This window comes from Hemicordylus capensis, chromosome 3, assembly GCF_027244095.1.
Source record: "Hemicordylus capensis ecotype Gifberg chromosome 3, rHemCap1.1.pri, whole genome shotgun sequence".
Taxonomy (NCBI): Eukaryota; Metazoa; Chordata; class Lepidosauria; order Squamata; family Cordylidae; genus Hemicordylus; species Hemicordylus capensis.
This window is the reverse complement of record NC_069659.1, coordinates 8,177,609-8,199,286: the sequence shown is the minus strand read 5'-3', so window position 1 is coordinate 8,199,286 and position 21,678 is coordinate 8,177,609. Positions and strand designations below refer to the sequence as shown.

At 42.3% G+C, this 21,678-nt stretch overlaps 1 protein-coding gene across 5 annotated transcripts in view; it reads right to left on the bottom strand.

The window, feature by feature from the left end:
- Positions 1-716: 716 nt before the first annotated feature.
- Positions 717-21,678, bottom strand: part of UVRAG (UV radiation resistance associated) — a 137,107-nt gene continuing 116,145 nt past the window's right edge. For 3 of the 5 annotated variants that reach the window (XM_053307435.1, XM_053307436.1, XM_053307437.1), the window contains 2 exons: positions 9,223-9,314; positions 717-2,825 (listed from right to left, as the gene is read on the bottom strand). In XM_053307435.1, coding sequence (XP_053163410.1) covers positions 2,135-2,825; positions 9,223-9,314 — 783 coding nt within the window. In that variant the 3' untranslated portion in view covers positions 717-2,134. Of the gene's footprint in view, positions 2,826-5,640; positions 5,786-8,622; positions 9,067-9,222; positions 9,315-21,678 lie in introns of all 5 variants that reach the window. The other 2 variants (XR_008319106.1, XR_008319105.1) reach the window with 2 other exon arrangements.

Below are 21,678 nucleotides of genomic sequence, written 5' to 3'. Positions count from 1 at the left end.
GCAGTTCTGTTAGGATGCTCTCTCACTGCACCAGTGCACCACGAGAGCCAGCGTGGTGTAGTGGTTAGAGTGCTGGACTAGGACTGGGGAGACCCGAGTTCAAATCCCCATTCAGCCATGATACTAGCTGGGTGACTCTGGGCCAGTCACGCATCTCTCAGCCTAACTTACTTCACAGGGCTGTTGTTAGGAGAAACTCAAGTATGTAGTACACCGCTCTGGGCTCCTTGGAGGAAGAACGAGATATAAATGTAATAATAATAATAATAATAATAATAATAATAATAATCCTTGCTCTATATGTCAGCTACTCCAATTAGAAGTAACCATATAAATTATAGTCTCCAAACAGATCTACTGTAAGTCAGTTGGAATTACTACACATATATCCACAAGACCACCTTCACGTGTGAAACATCTACAGGAAGGCGATATAGATTTTCTTTTCATTTCACAATGTTGTAGTTAAAAGCACAATTAAACCATGCTGTTAGATGAGAAACAGAATATGATCTTGATGCTGGTTAGGTCTCGTAGGGTGACATGGGGAAAGCCACTCCCATGATATACTCTGTTGTAGAAACAGCCCACTTTCTTCATATTCAGATCAACTGTTTCCTCAACAGTTTTCCAAGCTTTATTATAACATTTGCCCAATAGGCTGAACCAAAGGCTCAAGAGAAGTTACCCGGGGAAAAGAAGTTATTTAGGCACCATGAAGTAAATTAAACTTTTATTCTGCTATACATATATATATATATTTATGAGCCCACAACTGAGCCCAGACTTCGGTATACAATGTAGAAAGCAAGAGCCAGACTCATCTGAACTCCAAAATGCATATTGTTGGGAATCTCAAGCAGACTGCAACATCTACTTGTATGTTAGTGCAGTTGGAAACACGTGCGCCAGTGGTAAACTACCTCATCTAGAGTCAAACTTGCCCCACTGATAAATTATAGGAGACACCTCCAGTTGAATGGTTTGGTTGATTGGTGTGATTTATTTTTTTTAAAAAGGATTAAGTACTATTAATTCATGTAACCCCAAATCTATTGCACTGTATAGATAAAGTCTGACTTGCACATCTGTAAACTGCTTCAGAGCTCAATGAAGGTCTGAAAATAATGATGTGCTTAAGGGTGATTTCCTTATCTGTTTTTATGGTCCCATGAAACACACTTGTAGTGCACATCGACCATCTACCAAACAGGCGCAAGATTTGACACACTCCAAAAACAGCAGCTTCCATTTGCAGGGCTGGTCTGGGAGCACACAACATGTGTCTGCTAGCTCAAGACAAAAATGTGTGGTGTACTCCTAAGCTGGAGAGGAGTCATCTGTTATACAATGATAAGACTGGGGTGACACTTAAGCACATTTTGTCTCTGATCCCCAAATTATTTACCTAAAAGCAATGGGTTCAATCCACTGGGAACATCTCCTGCACATAACCCATTTAAATGAGTAGGACTCATGCAAGTGCTCTTGCATAAGTCCCATTCATTCCTCTGAGCTATGCACAACTGCTCAGTGACTGCTGGCAACAAGAGCACGTGGGAAGAAAGGAAATCAAATAGTGTGAGAGAAAAAGTTTTTACATGCTTTTACCCATGTGTTATTGAGAGAGACAAGTCTCCTGAAGTTTCCTGCTCGTTTCCCAAACTAAGAAAACCATTTGTGCTTGCCGCTGAACTGGACTGCAAGACCTAGTTGAATGCAACAAGCTTTTGAAGTGTATGTACACACACACACTCGTTCGTTCATCTTCAGGTAAACATTTAACTCATCCTTCCCGCTCAATTGGTTGAAATATCTAAATAATAAAACTTAAAGCAGACAGCTACCACAGCCTGATCCAAGTGCCAAAGCAATCTGTAAATACTAGGAAACTAGGCTGGGAAATAGTGGGTGTTTACCTGGACTGTGGATATACCATGATTGTGTGTAATCAAAATTGACTTCCCAAAACTATAGCAACGGCTCTTCCCCCCGCCCCCAACCCACAATTCCACCCCATAAATGATCAGGGATTATGAGTGCAAGTTGTATCTTCATTGCAGATATATAGTTTCACCTTGGTAATGTGCCACCACCACCACCACCACACCTCCACCAGCCTGGTGCCCAAAGCTCACTTGTCCGAACCCTTTCGTGGCCTGCGGAAAGTGGGGGCGTCCTTGTTCAGTGCACAGATCCTTCGGGAGAATTCTTCAAATTCCCCAAGGACTTGTTCATCACATTCCACTGCTACAGCGTGTTCCACAGGGATGCAATTAAAGGCTTCGAGCTGGTCTCCTGTCCCAAATCCCGTGGCTTCCATCCCCATGATCTCTTCTGCCTGCTCAACTGTGCAAAGGAGATCAGCACCAAGTGGGGTGCGGAACACACACGGCTGCTCATTGGTTGTGGCACCAGGATGCTCGGCCGGCAAGATCGTGCCATTGGTTGCACGAGCAGGTCCCAGGTAAGATTCTTGCCGGTCTTGGACATTGTGTAGGCTCCTGGTTTCGCCATTTAAACTGTCACACAAATGCTCTCCCTTTTCGTTTTCTTTTGAGAAGTCAATGGAGGTATCTAGAGAAGAGGACAGAGACCCACCCTTTTTCTCAGGCTCTCCTACAATGGCAATGGGCTGTGTTAAAGCAGAGTTGTAACTTGGAGGCGGAGTCTTGTACTGCAGTCTCTCGTTCTCCGAGTTGGCCCGTTTTCGGAGTCCCTTGTCTGGAGAAGGATGGCTGCTGGAGAAGCTGACATCCAAACCCCCAAACGTGGAACTTTGTCTCTTTGGAACTGGAATAGCACTGGAAGTGTGATGACGATCGCTGTTTAGAAAAACGAGAGCGTAAGAAAAAAGAGCATTTGCAGAACTGCTTTACAACCTTCAGAATCAGTTATCAAATCTGACCAACCTAAGTTGTACAATCTAGGACTGGCATACAAGTCTTGGGACGGGCACACATAGAATAGCCAGGTTCCGGCCTACCAGATTTGCTATTAGTATTTATTATTTCTGAAATATATTTCAATAGCTATTCCTATAGTTCAGTATTTATTCTATAGGCCATGCATTTACCTCATTTGCTCTTTCAATGCCACTGTGAAGAAAAATATACAACAGCTACTTAGCCACAACCAACCAATGAGCTTTGCTATTCAGTGAGGATTTCAACCCAGGTTTCCCAGTCCTCTATCTACAGCACCACAGGGTTTAAGATTGCTCAAAGATCTTAATTTAAGATCTTACTTAACAGAAATATCAATGCTGGACATGTAGAATATGCTCTGCATTAACTGAGAACATCCAAGGACTTCATGTTTTGTGGGTGTGTTTAAAAGATTTCCACTCTGCTTTTTATTAAAAACTCCAGAGTGACTGACAATTAAATAAGTAAAACTCCAAAGTGCCATACAAAAATGCAAGATCGAAAATATGAAACAGAAGACAAAACATGAGAAACAAAATCAAACAATAGGCAATTTGTCAGTTAACCATAGAGAAAGTCAGCCGAAAAAAGATGCATCTTTGGGGTAGCCAGATTTATGATCATTTGCAGAGAAAGCAATGCCCTGCATGCTTTCCAGATGAATTTCTAATGAAGGGGGCAGACACAGGAGGTTGTCAGTGAGTTCTTATCAGCTGGGCAGATCCATTTGGAAGGAGGCAATCCTTCAGATACCTTGGCACCAAACCCTTTCGGGCTTTAAAAGTAAACACTGGCACGGAGCAATGTCCAGAAACTTATTGGTAACCAGCGCAAGTTACAGAGAGGACTGATGTAATGTGGCTCAGACATCTTGATTCCATCAAGACTCTGGTGGCTGCATTCTGGATCAAGTGAAGTTTCCAAAGGGTCTTCAAGAGCAGCCCTATGTACAGTGTGTTGCAATAATCCAGTCTAGATGCAGTGAGGGCATGAGTCACCATAGCCAGATCTGACAGACACAGAAATGGATGCTGCTGGCACATCAGCAGAAGCTGGGCAAAGGTCTCCCAGGTCACGGCAGACATCTGGATGTTCAGAAGTAATGCTGGGACCAACAGAACTCCAAAGCTGTTAACCTGCTCCAAATTTAACCCAGTCCACAACGTGTTGACTTGATCCATCACCAAGTCAACAGTTCTTCTATTTAAATACAACACAGACACACTTCAAGAATCTAGAGCTACAGAGGAAAATGCACACTGCTTACATAGCAATTTGTTAGAAATACATAGACAGCAAATGGCTTTCATTTAGACTTGGAAAAGAATATTTACCAGTGCTTGCTTGCTTATTTATTTATACGTCTTGTATACCGCCTCCTCCAAAGGCTCTAAATTATTAAAGGGCAAACGCCCTTGATGAAACAGGTGGGTCTTAAGAAGGGCCTTAAAAGCAGCCAGGGAGGGGGCTGAACAAACTGGGGGGGAGTTGTAAACTTTGAAAAAATGATCATTTTTACATTACAAATGATCATAGTTGTAAAAATAATGGAAGAGAATATTTTTGAGAATTATTCTTTCCAGTCTACTAAATGCATTGGTAGGCTTCTGGTCTGTTTCTGGGCCCAATTCAAACTGTTGATTGCTACTTTTAAGCCCACGAGCAGTTTACAACTGCAATACCTAAAAGAACTGCTGCTTGCCACATGAGCTTGCCCATTCATTCAGTTCAGCTGGAAAGGTACCTGGGATGTTCCACATCCCTACCAAGCCTTGGCCTTGGATGGAGATGGAAGAGCACTTTCTTGGCGGCAGTTTCAAGGTAGCTAGTACCTTGGCGGCAGTGCCTAGAGACACCCACCTGACCCCTTCCGTATTCCATCATGATCTGAAGATCTATATCTATATATCTCCCCTGTGCTGCTACCTTGTATTATATTTGCCAATTGTTTTTACAAATTGCTTTTAAATTGATGTCCCTCTCTTTCTGTGAACTGCCTTGGGAATTTATTGAGAAACATAGAAGAGTGAGATAAAATGCTCAGAATACATATAAACAGAGAGAGGGCAGGCAGGCCACTGTCTCTCCTCACTCCATAACTCTACCCCCTTTAGGGTTCTGTAGAACGCCGAGCTCTTCCTTTGTAAAGCACTGTCTGCAAGGCACTGTACAAAAGTTGGAAGTGACACAGTGCTTGTCCTCAGGCTTACTTGACAGACAGATATGATACAATAGGGAAGAAAGGAAAGAGTAAAGGGGTAGAAGAATCAATCGTGAAAACACAGGATGGATCGTTGCCAGGGTGAGGTCTCTTTCTCCTATGCAGAATGGCTTGTTGCTGATGGAGTACAAGAGAAGAGGGATCAGGTGTGCCAGCCAGCCAGCCAATGGAAAGGGTCTTGCTCTCTCCCCACCTCTCCCTCTTTATCAGAACTTTTTGAGTTCCAAGTATCTGAACGTTTGCTCATGTCTATATCTGAAGAAAGCACCCATCCATCCATTCATTACGCATTTTCATACCACCTTGACCAAGGCACCCAAAATGGGTTACAAAATCAAAAAACAAACAAACTACATGATATGTATAAAGCATTGTTTCAGGCCATTGATGGCCTTCCAGGAACGGAGGACAAAAGCTCCCTGGCCCAGGTGCCTCCTGTCTTGAGTATCATCTGCCTGTCTTAATGTTGTATCCAAAGCAAATCATTTGTACCTCTGCATTCACCATTTCTGATGGATTCCGGAGCTGTGTCTCAGGCTTTGTTCGGACAGATTATTTATTGCCTCCACCTCACCCCTGGGATCGCATCAAGAGAGGGATCAGGAGCAAGCTTTAGGCTCAGACATTCTCCTCAGTGCTGAAATGAGAAATTCTGCATTCATTTGAACACCGGATCTCACCTGATCTTGCAAGATGAAATTCTTTTAAAAAGGAAGATCCTGCATTCAGATCTATGCTGCATTTCCTGACTGACTGTGCCACACTATGACAGGAGCAAGAGAGGCCATCTTGCAAGTTCAAGCAAGGCCTGATCCCAATTTCTTCCAAGGTACAAATGGTGGAGTGGGGATGGGTAGAAAAGGAGACTGTCTAAACAGCCCCATCCTGACAGTTCCACTGTAAATACTTCAGTCCGGACAGTGTCTGATGGGTTCCAGTTAAGGTGATCATGTGTTGTCTGTTGCGTAAATCAAGGAATATACACATAGAACAGTCAACAACTCCATCCACAACGAGCACTTACATGAAGTTATAAAGCACACACGAGCAGCATCCACATTTAAGAATCTACCACTAATTGATTATACAAATCCACTGCATTGCTTTCAGCCCTGCTGTTTTTGCCATCTTGTTATGGGTGATTTTTTCTCTCCCTCATGGTCAAAAACTTCTCTTTAAAAAACCACTCTCCATTAGGAAAAGCACACAAGACCAAACAGATTGCCTTGTTATTTAATATGTTTGTAAAAGGCCTGCAAAAACTGAGGAAAAGACAGAGTACAATTCACAGTCTCAAATATGTATCTTTCCCTCCCTACAAAATGTTCCCTCTGAGGGACATTACTTGATCGCAGCTGGTTAAAATACTAAATTGTGATTGTCTGGCCACCAGCCAAAATGCACAACTATAGCCCAGTATGAGAACGCTTCAAGAAAAGGGTAGGGGGGAGAGAAAGACATATAAATGTATATTCGGTTCCCTCCTCTCTTTTTCCTTGCAAACATGACCTCATGGCAGCAAGAAATGAAGGTGTTTAAGTTGGTTTATAGCCATCTCAAATGCTTGAAGCTTCAAGCAAACTCTTTGGCCAATATCATGTCAACTGTGTTGAAAAAAGAGAGAGAGAGAAAGAAAAACAATTTCTCACCTCTTTAAAAATTATAGTTTAAGTAATGCAGGATAACGACAGGGTCACCAGGAGGTGCCAGGAGAACACCGATATGAAAGCAAGTGAAATGGTATGTTCTGGCAAGTTGAGAGATTGTGACATAAAATGGTTCTCCTTTAAAAAAGCGGGGGGATTCAAACTACCAGAGGTCTATAAGTAGAAAATGCCAAGGTTTGACATTTTGCCTTCTGATAAGAAATGTGTGAATGCTTTTTAATGAAACTCATTTGGAGCCTATTCGGAAGTTACAAAAAGCTGGTCACTGGGCTGGCACAGCAACGGATGTGATGGAAGGGGTGTGTTCTGCTCCTCTACCACACACGTAACATGGGGGTGGGGGCCCATGCAGAATCCTGTATGTGGGCAAATCAGTCCATCATAATAATCTTACTTTATTACAACCCCCCCCCCCCAAGAATCGTGTATTCCAGAGCTCTGAATCTGCGACTCATAGGGAGTGCCCTTGTTACATGTTGTGCTGTGTGGAGGTGGAGGGTGCATGTGCCCACAATCCATCACCCACACATGACAAGTGGCTCAGGTAAGCATGTGTTGGCAATGTGTAGTTTATTAGGCCCCACCAATTCCAGGTGAAGGCGTTTCAGCAGGGGCAACATGCTCTGTATTCTTGATTGGAAAGTAGTTCGGAATCACTAAAATTACACTGAATTATTTTGCAACCAAGAATAGAACACGTACTGGGTGACATCCTGCTTAGTGTACCACTTGCATAATGAGCAAAGCTGAGCTAGAACAAAAAGATCACATAGTTCTGCTAAAAAACCAGCGATTTGCAGAACTGTGCTATGCGCTGTAACATGCCGTAACCTCCTGGATGAAAGGGAAAGCAGAAGGTACTGTCTTCCTACTTCATTCCAGTGGAAGACACTGAATTAACACAAAAGCAGAGGGAGTGTCAAGTGGGAGAAATCTAGTTGAAGAGCAGCTACAAATGAGAAGACTCCTGGTAAGACTTCGTTCTCCCTAGTCTCATTCTGACAGATGTGGTGGGCCATCTGGCAATGCTTTGCCAGTCATGTGGATCAAGAGACTGCAGCCAGTCAATAGCATGGCCTACCTGCTGTATATATATGTCACCATAAATCTTTGTTTTAATAGCCGGGACTCTATGGATATCAATTTAACCATCTGCACACACACATTCCACGCACGCACATGCAAACCGGGCTCTTGCAGTCAGGCATGCTCGCACCCAACTGACCTGGTTGGAAATGGGGCCCCTAATCTGCCCCTTGAGGGAGGATCTATGAAAAGCCTCATTACCATTTATACTGTAAGGAAGTACCAAGAGGCACTGTTCAGAATCATCAGGCCTATCTGAGCCTTGGAGGTGAGAAAGAAATGAGGCATAGATATGCACTGGAGGGGGGGCGGGGAATGCGATAGTCCCAGAGATGTATGGCTAATATCTGCACATGTTATGAAATATTAGCCAGGCAAAGAATGTGTTTTGTCTTGATAATGAGAACATGCCACTCTCAGGAGGCACCCAGGGACAACCATCTACCACAGGTCAGAAACCAGCATTCCATAGACTGGAAAACCAAATTCTGTGCAATTACTGTGAGCAAATTAAGTTATGCAAATACTAAATTATACAAGCGTTTGATTTATTTTTTAGATGGTTAACACACTCCATCTAGCATCAGTGGCAGGGGAAATAACTTGAGACAGAACCATCCATACTGGCTGAGCTACTCTCAACTAGTTGCAAAAGAACGTGGTTGTGGAGGAAAGAAGCGATTGGGATTAGTAACTAAGAATTACGAGTAGAACGGCTTACGTTAAGACACCACTGCATCCAAGTCAGCATCATACCACCAATATGGTAGGCGGGAACAGCTTGTGGAGGGAACTGAAAAAAGTCCAACCATCTGAGAGCTGGAAGCCCCCATCGTCCAGACCCCTCTAGCTTCCACATTCTCAGCAAAACCATCTTCGCCTCTTCCCACACCCTCGAACGTCTCTCTGTAACAATGCTGGCTTGATACCTGCTGTCTTGAAAGGGAGACTAGGATTTGCAGGTGTTTCACTGATGAAGTTTGCAGCTGAATACGGTGAGTGAAAACTCATGATCTTCACACAAAGAACTGACAATTCCTTCGCTCGCAATTTCCAGACCCCTGCCCAATGCCTTTCATATCCTTTCAACAGCCAGAACAAATCCAGCCCTGAAGGAGATCACAAGTCTCCTTCAGATGCTATGGTGTTCAATGTGGGGGACATACTAGCAGAAAGAAAAAGAAAAAGGAACCACTTGAAGCAGTCTTAAAGGCACTGTGCCATATGAAGCAAGAATTCTCTCCAATGTTAAAGGTATATATTAACTACTGCTTTCCACCCATCCTACATTGCTGGCCATGCAGATTAAATCGGTACTTACCATCTGACCATGAGCCCATGCTCCAGGAAGTTTTTCAGGTTAGGAAGAGTCTGCCTTAGATCTGTAGTCCCCAGCCCATGTTGGTATCTAAGCTATGAAGACAGAATTGCAAAAGTTAACAGCAGCTTCTTCCAAGTACTTCCATGTGCCTCAAAATGGCCCAAGATGGCCAGGTGGCTTTTTAACTGTATAAAAGAACGAAAAAGATGATGGAGAGAGAGAAATGTGCTCTTTTAAGTCTCAAAAACTGAGTAATTAGAGATAATTACTCAGCAATAGTTATTATGTTGGCTACAAGCACATACACACACAAGTAAGTTGTCATCTCGTAGGGCTACTGTCATGGCTGGACAACTTGTGGCACACAGGCTACAAGAGTTCATGGCATGCCATGACTGGAGAAGGGCCCATAGGCCTGGCTATTGCACAGTCTCAAACTGATGCTTGCCTCTCCAGAGCCAAGTTGCTACCTGTATCCTGGCTTACTACTAAGAAAATTACTACCGGCAACGTAGATTAGAGGCAAAGCCACCCAAGGCACAGGGAGCTGCATATTTAATGCAAATGCACATTATTATTACTAAGAATATTTATACACCACCTTTCAAGAAATAAGTTCTCAAAAGAGTTTACATCGAAAAAACAAACAAAACCAATGGAAGTGGTTCCCTGTTCCAAAGGGACTCACAATCGAATATACATACAAGGGAGGCAGAAGCAAAGGGCACTGTGTTAAGTTGAACAGGGACGGTTGCTCTCTCCTTGTTAAAGACAAGAGAATCACCACTTTTAAAAGTGTCTCTTCTCTTTATCAGTTAAGCGTGCCATTTAGATTGGCACTCTCTCATAGTTTAGATTGGATTTGTACCATTCTTGTCAAAAGGTGAGCCAGCATTTCAGCAAAGGCATTGTTCAGGGTCAAGTTGTTACTCAATGAGATATAAAAATATAACAGGCCACACTAGACACAACTTGAATCACATCATTAACTCTGGCAGGTTGCTCTCCCCTGCCACACAAATACACGTGCGTAGGCAAGTCAGAAAACGTTTGGTCAGGGAAGGGGAATAGGTTTGTCCACCCCAGCCCTAAATGCCTTTTTGCACATGGCATCTCCACACACAATGATTCTGTGAAGATGTTTGTTCCTCTGAAGTCTAACTTATTGGACACTTTGCCCTTTGACGTACAGAGCACACTCACTAAACAGCAGTGGACAGAATGCAGTAAGAGGTTCTCCTGCACATATGAAAAAAGCTTCAAAGAACCATTGTTGTGCTCAGCAGTCTTTCATGTCACTCGGGCTTGCACAGGAGACCTGTGTGGTTCATCCATATCCTTCCTGGGTCAGATCTGCCTCTCTCCCACACTGCTGCCCTCAATGCTGCAGCAGACTAACACCTTCTGCAAGCCGCCAAAAAGGGGCCTTTGCAGTTAACATATTGTTACCCTCCTTGAGCTGTTGAGATGAATATAAATCAAGCTGTAATGTTAGATTATTAAAAGCAAATTTAATAAATAAAAGAAGTAAAACAATTATGGATCAGTTTTTAAAAAGCGACCCAATTAACTAGACAGCATTTTTTTGGGGAAAATTTTAAACACAAACACTTAAAATATTGCAGATGGCAAGCACTACCTTAAAAGAGGCAATCTCCCTTCTCTCTCCCACAGGATGGAATGCCCCTCAGAGGATGCCTTCTATAAAAACGTACACACAATACCACAAATAAAATGTTTTAGGAAGAGTTCATTAGTGCACGTGTTGCATTTCACTCTTCCAAGATGTTCTGCACTAGTATGATAGACCCTTTTCGAAGATGAAAGATAGCCAGGACAGCAACATGCATTTTGGCCAGCTAGGTGAACCAGCATCGATGAGCCAGGGTCAATGGAAAAATGGAAAGGAGAGCTCCAACATTGCAAGTGGAACAAAGCTGCAACGCACGTTCAAGCCAGTCACTTATTGGGCACACAACTCTGAAGTTAATGCTCTTAGGGAGTTTAGACTAAAGAAGATTTAGAATGATTTAAACAACTCTGTCTGCAGAGCAATTACCTCTCAACATGACTAATCAAAGGCTGCTGTTCGCTTACATTTTGCAGATACTGCTCAGTTCTCGCAAACCACTCCTGTCTCTACAGACCTGCAGAAATGTCTTAGAACACTTACAAGCTCAGTCTCAGACATAGTTGTGAACAGAACAGCTCTGGAATTGGGAAAATTCCACCTAAGAAATCGGGTTACAGAGATGACTAGAAAAGCTTTTCCACCACACACACACCTGATCTTGCCACATTCAGGCCTAGGAGTAGTGCATGAACAACAATGCAAAGGCAGTCACTGTAACATACTCCATACATGTGCCATCTTTGACAGCAGTTCAGAAGATTCATCCAGAGCAAAACATGACAGCTTACAGCCTGACAAGGGTGAGACACAACACATCGCACTGGTGCTGCAACCCTCATTTTCTACATGTCTTCAGGCACAATTCAAGGCCCTAGTTTTGAATGAGAGACTAAATTGTTAGGGCTTAGTACCCTTATGTCAGGTTCATCAAGACAGATGAGTATCTTCTGTTCTAGAGGTTCTTAAATTTGGGACCCCAGATGTTGGATTACAACTCCCATCATCCCCAGTATGATGGGAGTTGCCATCCCTTGCTAACTGGGCAAAGAGGCACCTTTTACCATGGTGATTCTCTTTATTTAGCAGGGGGAGAGAAACTGGCCCTATCCACTCCAGCACAGTACCTCCAGTGACTGTTGCTGGTGTCTATCTTGTGTTATTTTAAGAATGTGAGCCCTTTGGAGACGGAGCCATCTTATTTATTTATTATTTCTCTGTGTAAACTGCCCTGAGCCATTTTTGGAAGGGCGGTATAGAAATCAAATTAATAATAATAATAATAATAATAATAATAATAATAATAATAATAAAAAAAAATCCAACATCATCTGGGGACTCAAGTTTGAGAACCCCTGTTCTACTCTATAGCCTCATGAAGGCAGCAGGACACACACTACAGTAGCTGAAAGCTACTCAACTGTGCCCTCCCAAATTATTTTCTCTCTAGTGGGTTTTTATTTGCAAATCTGGTTTTAGTTGGGTCTAGTTTAACTGAATTTTATTAGTTTTATATTTTTTTGATGTCTTTATGAGCTGTCCTGAGCATTATTACACTGGAAAGGTTTAAAAATATTTTAAATAAATATATAAGCAAGCAAGCAAAGATCTGGGCTTCTCTTTGAAGCATTGTAGGACAATGTTGGTTCAAACCAAGGTGGGTGCATCTCTTGCAGCAACCTGTTTCTAGAACTGTCCAGCCAGATGTTTCTGGAAAGTTTGCAAGCAGTGAACAAGTCAAACAAACTTATTCCATTGTTTAGGGCCCCACAACTGGTATTCACAGGAATGCTGCTTCTGAAACTGGGGGTGCTATTATGATGAAAATCCCTTAACTGTCGTTTCTTCCATCGTTGGTCTGATCCCATTGTAAAGCCATCCAAACTGATGGCCATCGCCAAATGCTATGGCAGCAGGTTCCACAAACTGCGTTGCACGGTTGGTGGGAGAGGGGAGATCCTGGCTCAGCTAGGGTAGTGGTGGTGGTGGTAATGTGTTAAATTTTTAAGATACATCACTGGATTTTAAATCAGAGTTCTATATTACCACATTGTATATTTTACTGCAAACTTTCAGAATATGGTAGGCTAAATCTTGACAATAAACAACATGAAAGCAGATGTAGTAAATTGAAGTTGGATTTTAGCTTAGATTAGTAAATTCTAAAGAATCTGGCATATGTAATGTTATGCATCTTTTTTATAAACAGCTTAATTTACACACACACACACACACACACACACACGCCCCAGAAAAGCAGTTATAAGTCAGTATCTAATTTAGAACTGGATGTTGTCAGGAGATTAAAATATGAAAGCACTTATTTAAGGCTGTTTTCCAGATTTTCACATAAGGGGGTTAAGCAGCCTCTGCACCACAAGGAGCCAGGAAGCAAACACACAAAGATAAATAAATGGAGAGAGGAGATGGAAATGTATCTTTATTAAATTGCTATCTACACATGTTCTCCATCAGGAAAAGCTCTTTCAAATTTGGTTCAGACTAGAGGGCTACAGTGAAAGATTTGGCTGGCCCAGAGTCCCTCAGCTCCCCTGCCTGCATGTCCAGTCCCTTCTTGCAGCAAGACTTTACACAAAGGTTTACACTCCAGCTTCTCTTGCCCCTTTCCCACCTCCGTTCCTACTCTACTCCGCTTTCGCCTCAGGCTCACTCTTCAACCCACTGCATCCATCACCTCAGCTTTTTACTGTTTCATCTCTGACTCTGGGCACTCTTCACATTCCCTGTTCTTGACTCTCTGGTCTCTTCCTCTCTTTTCTGGCCCCCGAGTCCTATCTGACATTATCCCCCAGCTCAGCCTCTTCCATTGGTTTCTCATTTCCACCAAATCCTTTGTCTCTTCCTATCCCTACCCTATGATGTGTCCTCCAACTTTTCTACTTCCAGGCTGTGGATTCAGAGCCAGGCCCACACCGCACCCTATCCTTTTCCTTCAGTCATCCACATTCAGCTTCCCTAATCAAGGCATTCCTATCTTGACTTCCGCTCAGTCTCAAGGACACCTGAAACGTCACTTGTAGCAGGCAGGGGAAGGACCTCTCTCTTCCTACACAGCAGCTGCTGTCTTTCTGAACATTCCATTATTTATGAAATGCTTGTGAACGTGACATCACAGCATCTTAGCCAAAGGGCAGAGGTTGTGATACCCAGCAACTATTTTTAATGCTATTGTTTACACAATCGTACTGAAACAAAGAGTCAGCATCGGTTTACAATTAAAATAGTTTAAAACATTAAATCAATTAATTAAAATCATTTAACACATTTCTAATATTCTAATGCAGGAATATTCCTATATTCCTATACAAGGCAACTAAAGTTCTAGTTAGCGTTCCTGAAGACAAAATATGCTTGAATGAAAACCATAGAGATTTCCACTTATCCAAAGTGGGAGAGGCTCTTCTACTTGTCAATTGCCACTTGGCAACTGATTTCTGCCAATTTCCACCTCTGGGTGATGCCCCCTAGGCTGCTTTGCAAATTGTTCCAGGAGACCCCAGACCCCCCAGGAGAAGCTTTCAGGCAGGAACAAGGAGATGCAGCAGGAAGGAGAGGTGTGAGAAAGCTCTGCTGCATGGAGAAACCTCCACTTGCGCTTCTTTGGATACATGCCTGTGTTTTATTTTAATACATGCGGCAATGTTTCTGTAATTTTGGGAATGCCACAGCAGTATATGCTATAAGCTCATATACTTTTCAATAATAATAATAATAATAATAATAATAATGATGATGATGATGATGATGATGATAATCCTCCTAATTCATAATTCTGTAGATTCCAAAAGGGCCCCTCCCCTGAGTTTCTGCTTTGTCAGAGGTAGCCATGCTAGGAGGTTCCAAAGTTTCTTTGGGATCGGTATGAGCAGCTGTGGGACTTCTATAATTACAAATTTAATGTAAAAAGAACAAGGGAGGAGGAGGAGCATTACAAGGAAGGACGCGTTACACCAGCATATGAATGTGTCTACCTAAGGTACATCGTTTGATGCAAGGGAAAGGGTTGGTCAATTTCCAGCGCGCCCCCCCAGCCCCAAGGCTGGGCAAAGCCTGTCTCCTAAGCCACTACGCCCATTAGGGAGCGTAATCTGATATTGAACAAACTAAGAAAAATAATTTTGGTGGGCCTGGAAAATTGGCATTGGGCTTTATTATTATTATTATTTTTTAACAACTTCTGGAAACTTCTTAAGTGATGGTATTACAAAATGCTATTCAAATTATGCCTTAAATTTTTCTTTCTTTTTAAGAGGGAGGAATTACATATGGGAGTCACTAACAGTACATTTTTTTAAAGTTCATCCTAATAGTTTGTAGCATATAAATAACTGGACTTAAGGAAGGCAGGCATCAATTCCAAATATAGCCCGGTTGGGAGGATATGGAATAGGAAAGAGACTATCCTCTGCACAATTCTAACAACTACACACTATTTTCACTTAATCATTTTAATTTTGAGTTGTCAAGGGAGTTCAATAGCACCATCCAAAAGGAGCCTTCAAGTCAGATAAAAGCTTTCTTGGCTCCATGTTAAGAGATCATTTTAGCTTTCTTCTAGGTATCGCAGTGGAATCACTGACTCTGCTCAAGATTCAAATTTCTCATATTTAAGTGCAATGTCTCACCAAGGTGGAGCAGAATCTGAATTCAGCCAGGTTTTTTTCTTCAGTGGGGACAGTAAAAATGGTTAAGGTGGATTCAGCTCACCGCAGCTGCCTGTGAAGGTGCAGCTACGAATTCTTTTGTGTTGACATTCTGATGGGCAGACAAATGCTGGCCTCTCAGCAGAACAGCTCACGGCCACTTTGGGCATAGTGTTGACGCATGGCAACTTCTTCTTGTATAAATATTCTTGTATAAATATGGACTTCAAACTGTTCATCCAAAAGGCTGTAGCAGGATGAATGAAGCACAGGAGACTAGGCGTGCTGAGGTATTGTGGGCCTCCAAGAGAGCCGTACAGCCAAAATTTTGAACTGGAAAGTTGTTGGGCTGGGAAGCAAGAGGCAGAACTACAGAGACTTGCAGATTTCAGAATTGTCTTTAGACCTGCAACACCCTCCTAAAGGCCTCAGCCAGCAAAGCTGCAAGTTATCATCAAAAAGTCCTGGGAAAGCAGTGACACTTCTCACACTGGCCCTTTCCACAATTATGAAGTTCAAACAATATTACACAGGAAATGGTCCTCTAAGTCCAGTCTGGAAGGCTGCAAATATCCCACATGCTAGCCATGCACCTCCTTTATTTAAGGATATTGAAGAATGCATTGGTACCAAAATGTCATCACCAAACTCGGTTTGAAGCCAATCTCTTAAAGGAGGTATGGGGAAGAGAAGACTGCTAATCAACATTGGCAATACTATAGCAACATAATTATAGGTAGCAGGTTCGGTCCATTAGTAACAAATATTTGTAAGTAGCAGGCGTGTGCACAAACTGAAATGTGTAGTTCGGTTCAAATTTGGACGGCATCGCTGGTCTGTGAACTAGTTTGGTCAAACCGACCAGCCAGTCTGTTTGACTGAACCGGTTCGGCAGTTCAGGGGCTGTGCTTGTAAAGGGCAATCTGGTGAGGATTCCACTTTACAAGCAAAGGGGTGGGGAAATCCCTGAAAACTCTTCTAAAGGGCAATCAGCGGGGTCGGCACACACAGTGAGAGTGGAAGAAGAAGACCGCCGCCGAGCTGGCAGGTTGCTGGAGGGAGCGCCATATGCTTGGGCTGCACCAGGGGGCTGTGAGGGGTGGCGGCAGCTGCAGGGCTGGTAAGAACTTTCATCTACTTTTTTAAAGGTGTCCTCTTGCCACCTCCCTAGCTGCCCTTGGAAGCTAGGGAGGTGGCAGACTTTTCAAGGATTCCTCCATGCCTGTACATAGGTTACAAAGAAGAATTTGTTTTTAATTAGAGGGGCCACCATCACGAAGCAACATGGGCTCAGAATCTGAGGGGTGTGTTAGATCTTCCTGTGCTGGATGGGGTTACACTCCGCCAGAAAAAGCAGGTGTGCAGCTTGGGAGTACTCCTGGACCCAGGCCTCACCCTGGTATCTCAGGCCAGGAGTGCTTTCTATCAGCTCTGGCTGATTCGACAGCTGCTCCCATTCCTTGAAGAGGACGACCTCAAAACAGTGGTGCATCAGCTGGTAACCTCCCGGCTTGACTTTTGCAATGCGCTCTACGTGGGGCTGCCTTTGTATGTAGTCCGGAAACTTCAGTTAGTTCAGAATGTGGCAGCCAGATGGGTCTCTGGGGCAACCTGGAGGAGCCATTATTTTCCAGTTTTGAAACAGTTACACTGGCTGCCGATATGCTTCCGGGCAAAATACAAAGTGCTGGTTATTACCTTTAAAACCCCGAACAGCTTGGGTCCGAGATATCTTAGAGAGCGTCTTCTTCTACAGGATCTTCACCGCACGTTAAGGTCATCTGAGGAGGTCCGTCTCCAGTTACCACCGGTTCATTTGGTGGCAACTCAGAGGCGGGCCTTCTCTGTAGCTGCTTCCGGGCAGTGGAATGTGCTTGCAGCAGAAATTCTCAATCTTAATTCCTTACTGACCTTCAAGAGAGCCCTTAAAAACCCATCTGTTTGGCCTGGTCTTTCAAGGTTTTTTATTAGTTTTAATTGTTTTAATGCTAACCTGGTTTTCAGGGTTTTGTTCTGATAGTTTAATTGTTTTTAAGATGTTTTAATTGTTAATTGGGGTTCATATTTATATTTCTGTTTTAATTGTTATTGGTTTTAATGCTTTTTGTTTTAATTGTAAACCGCCCTGAACCATTTTGGAAGGGTGTTATAAACATCAAATGAATGAATGAATAACAAACAAGGCAGTCTGACAAAACAAAAACAAAAAAAACTCCTATTGAGGTCCTCTAGGATCCCTCCCATGTGCTGTGAATATGTTTTGAATCAGACTACAAATGCAGATATCGGGCAGCAGCGATATAGGAAGATGCTGAAAGGCATCATCTCATACTGCATGGGAGGAGGCAATGGTAAACCCCTCCTGTATTCTACCAAAGAAAACCACAGGGCTGTGTGGGAGACAGGAGTTGAAATTGACTCAACAGCACACTTTACCTTTACCTTAAAAATGCAAGCATTATTGAGGGAACACAAAGACATGATGAGCACAAAAGCCTTCTTCCCTCTGGAGAATACCCTAAAAATTCAAAAGCCACAATCCAATACTTTCAGAGAAGTATGTCACACTGATTTTATTTAGTATTATAATGAAAATATGGGAACTATTTAAATTTAAGTATGCTTAAATTTGGAGTAAATTCTGATTTTTGAGAGAGATGCAGGAGAAACTATTAAAAGGTACTTCATTCTCAACAACTATTTTATTTTACACAACATAAATTTTTTAAGTGGCAATTTAGGGGACAGTGCAGTCATTAAAGACCTCAGACCCAAACACACCAACCCACGTGACCAATGTTTAACTCTTTTTACAGTCAGACCACAGTCTTACATTATAATCTGAAACTTTCCTAAGGTTGTGTTTTTGTATTTATTTAAACTCTTCAGTACCATGAAGTGATGTTTATCAGATTTCAAGACATGGGTGTATTCCCTCTGTATGACCTCACTTGGAGGGAACTTACACATTAATCTAACAATTGCATCAAGGGATTTTTTTCCAAGGGTTAGAAGTTCACAAACCTAAGGAGAAACTCAGGAATTAAAAGGATGCTCAGTCCATATAAACAGAGTAAAGGGTTTTGATTTTTTAACAAAAACCAAAAACACCAAGAAAATTCCCAAACTCTTGCAGCCTGGAGTTCAAGTTTACCACTAAAACTCAAAATGTCAATAAAAATTCAAATGACAAAGAGTTGGTTCATATGCAAAACCAAAACCATTTTTTAGTGTTGTGTCTGAAGTGACCCAGTGAACAAGAGAATATCATCCATCCATCCATTCATTCATTTGAAACATTAAATATACCGCCCACTCCGAAGACTCCAGGTGGTGCACAAAAACCATTAAAAATTACATTCTAAATGAAAAACTAAACTAACAAAAAACAAATAAAGTAAACTACAGGGCAAAAGCCTGGCAAAAAAGAAAAGTCTTCAATAGAGATTTGAAGATCAGTAAAGAAGGGGCTAGACGAATCTGAACAGGAAGAGAATTCCAAAGAAGTGGGGCAGCAACCGAAAAAAGCCCTTTCGCAGGTCCTTAATTTATTTGGGAGTCTGCCAAAGTCTGCCATAAGCTGTATAAGCTCATCTAGAGTTCATTTATGGTAATTTTAATTTGTTTTTACTTAGGGGTTTTTTTAGGTTTTAGTTGTTGTTTGGTCAAATTGTAAACCTTCCTGAGATTCATTAATTCATTCATGGTGATTCTGTTGGATACCACACAGAAGCAAGCTGGTTTCGCTTGCCCATGAATGGTTTACCACTGCTGCTTCAATGCCATTTCACAAGATTATTCAGTGTTATTTCTTTTTCTAAATAGGCACTAAACAGGTCAAACATATTCAACTCCAGGGAAACATGTATTTGGCCACTGAGAATTCAGGCTCACTAAACAAGTGATAGCTGCAAAGCTGAGTATGTTGGATTCTCACATAATAGACTTCCATATGGATTGTTCCATAGAAGGGTCATAAGCTGCATCATGGTAGCACAAAACCAGCCATCAAAAACCACCATTAATTTTACTTTAGACATCTCTGCACTTGACTATTCCACAATCATGGCTATTAAAAATACAAAGCTACTATTTCTCTAAATGCCGTTTTGATTTTGAGGAGAAAACTAAATAGGTGGGGCATGTATTTTTTATTTTTGAGACAAAGTGATATTAAAAACCCCACCACACTCTAAATGGCCAATGTCCCATGCATCTTAGGGAGCACCTCCCCCTGAAGTAATCCATCCACTCTTCAATATCTCCTAGAAGGTGGGAAGCCTACTCCAGGTTTCTGTTTCCTGTGGCCCAGGTTTCGTGACACTCCCTCCCAAAAAAGCCAAAGCATACATTGCTCAACTTTCCAGAGGCAAGCTAAAATATTTTGACAGGTCCGCTGGTCAATATTTTAACTGGTGTTTTATTAGTTTTTATTGTACTTGAGTTCCATGGGTTTTAACATTTGCAGGCTGTTTTGATTCTACTTAATACTGTTTTTCTAGACTTCCTTGAAATTAAAATCAAAGAACTAGAAAAGCTTTCCTTGCAGCTAGAGAGCAGAGGCTAGTTGTGCAGAGAAGAAACCAACAGAGGCACCTTGGACAAAAATGTCTCATTAAAATTTGACTGTGTTCTTCCTGTTGCAGAGCAGGCAAAATACAATAATGTTGCCTGCTTCTTTTGGGTTTCTCCAGTGCCCGGAACCATGGTGCTGCTTGTTTCTTTGCCCATCTCTGCAAATGGTTTTGAGAAGTGCCTACTGTAGTCAGAGGGAAGCTGATGTGTAAACCTGACACAGCACCAGAGTGTGGATTGGAGTGCCAGGTTTCTCAGCTCTTCTGCTATTCTGTCTGCCTTTTTATAGCTGTTGCTTTGTGTGTGTGGGTGTTTATGGTTTTTATTGTTTGAACTGATCTTAACATTTTAATGTGATTTTTATGGAGTTTTGTTGTATTTTAATTTTTGTAAACCATCTTGGGATAGGTTTATGAAGGGTGGTATAGAAATTCAACTATAAACAAATGAACTGATGCAACTATTCCCAGATCCCTTTAAGTAAATGGGGACAAATTTAATACGTTCAGGCAATTGCATAGGAGAACAATTCTAGCCTCATTCACAGCACAATACAATGCTTGGTCAGAAGTAAGCCCCCATTCTGTTCAGTGGAATTTACTCCTAAATTAATTAGTCTGCATAGGATTGCATCCTCAATGTGTTATCAGTTTCCTGGCTTGGAAATTTACATCAAGAAAGTGTTAAGGTAGAAGTGGCACCCTCCAGTGTCACAAAGTGCTTGAATTCAAGTTTGAAGTACCTGACCTCATACAGCACAGCTATACAGGGATCACTCCTAAGAAGTGATGGGACTAATTACACAAGTATTTCTAGGTTTCTCCAAACAGATAGGAAGTGAATTGGCTACATCCTGTATCAAAAGGTAATTAAATTCCTTCTTAGACAGATAACTGGCTCTGCAGAAAAGGAGAATAGAGCAAAGTTTTGTATTCCTGAAGGAGTAGTTAGATGAGCAACCATTAACAGAGTGGGCTCCCCCCACCCACCCCACCAACAGCCTCATTTAAGTATTAGGAAAGTCATCCAGTTATGGTCTGTGCAAGAGATGAGCCTTCATGTAAGCCAAGGGTTCTCAAACACAGGTCCCCAGATGTTAACTGACTTGGCCATGGTGATTGGGGATGATGGGATCTGTAGTCCAACAACATCTGGGGACCCAAGTTTAAGAATCCTCGCATTAAGCAGTGGACACAAGGGCCTTCTGCTCAGTAACAATAGGTCAGGGTTTAGGTATAGGAATCTGCCATATACTGAGTCAGACCCTTGGTCCATCTAGCTCAGTATTGTCTACACAGACTGGCAGCGGCTTCTCCAGGGTTGCAGGCAGGAATCTCTCAGCCCTATCTTGGAGACGCCAGGGATGGAACTTAGAACCTTCTGTTCTTCCCAGAGTGGCTTCATCCCCTAAGAGGAATCTCTTCCAGTGCTCACACATCAAGTCTCCCATTCATATGCAACTGGGGCAGACCCTGCTTAGCTAAGGGGACATGTCATGCTTGTTCCCACAAGACCAGCTCTCCTCTCCATAAGAGCAGCATAAGAGGCCTTTTCATTCTAGATCCCAATCTATGCCCTTGACTTTTA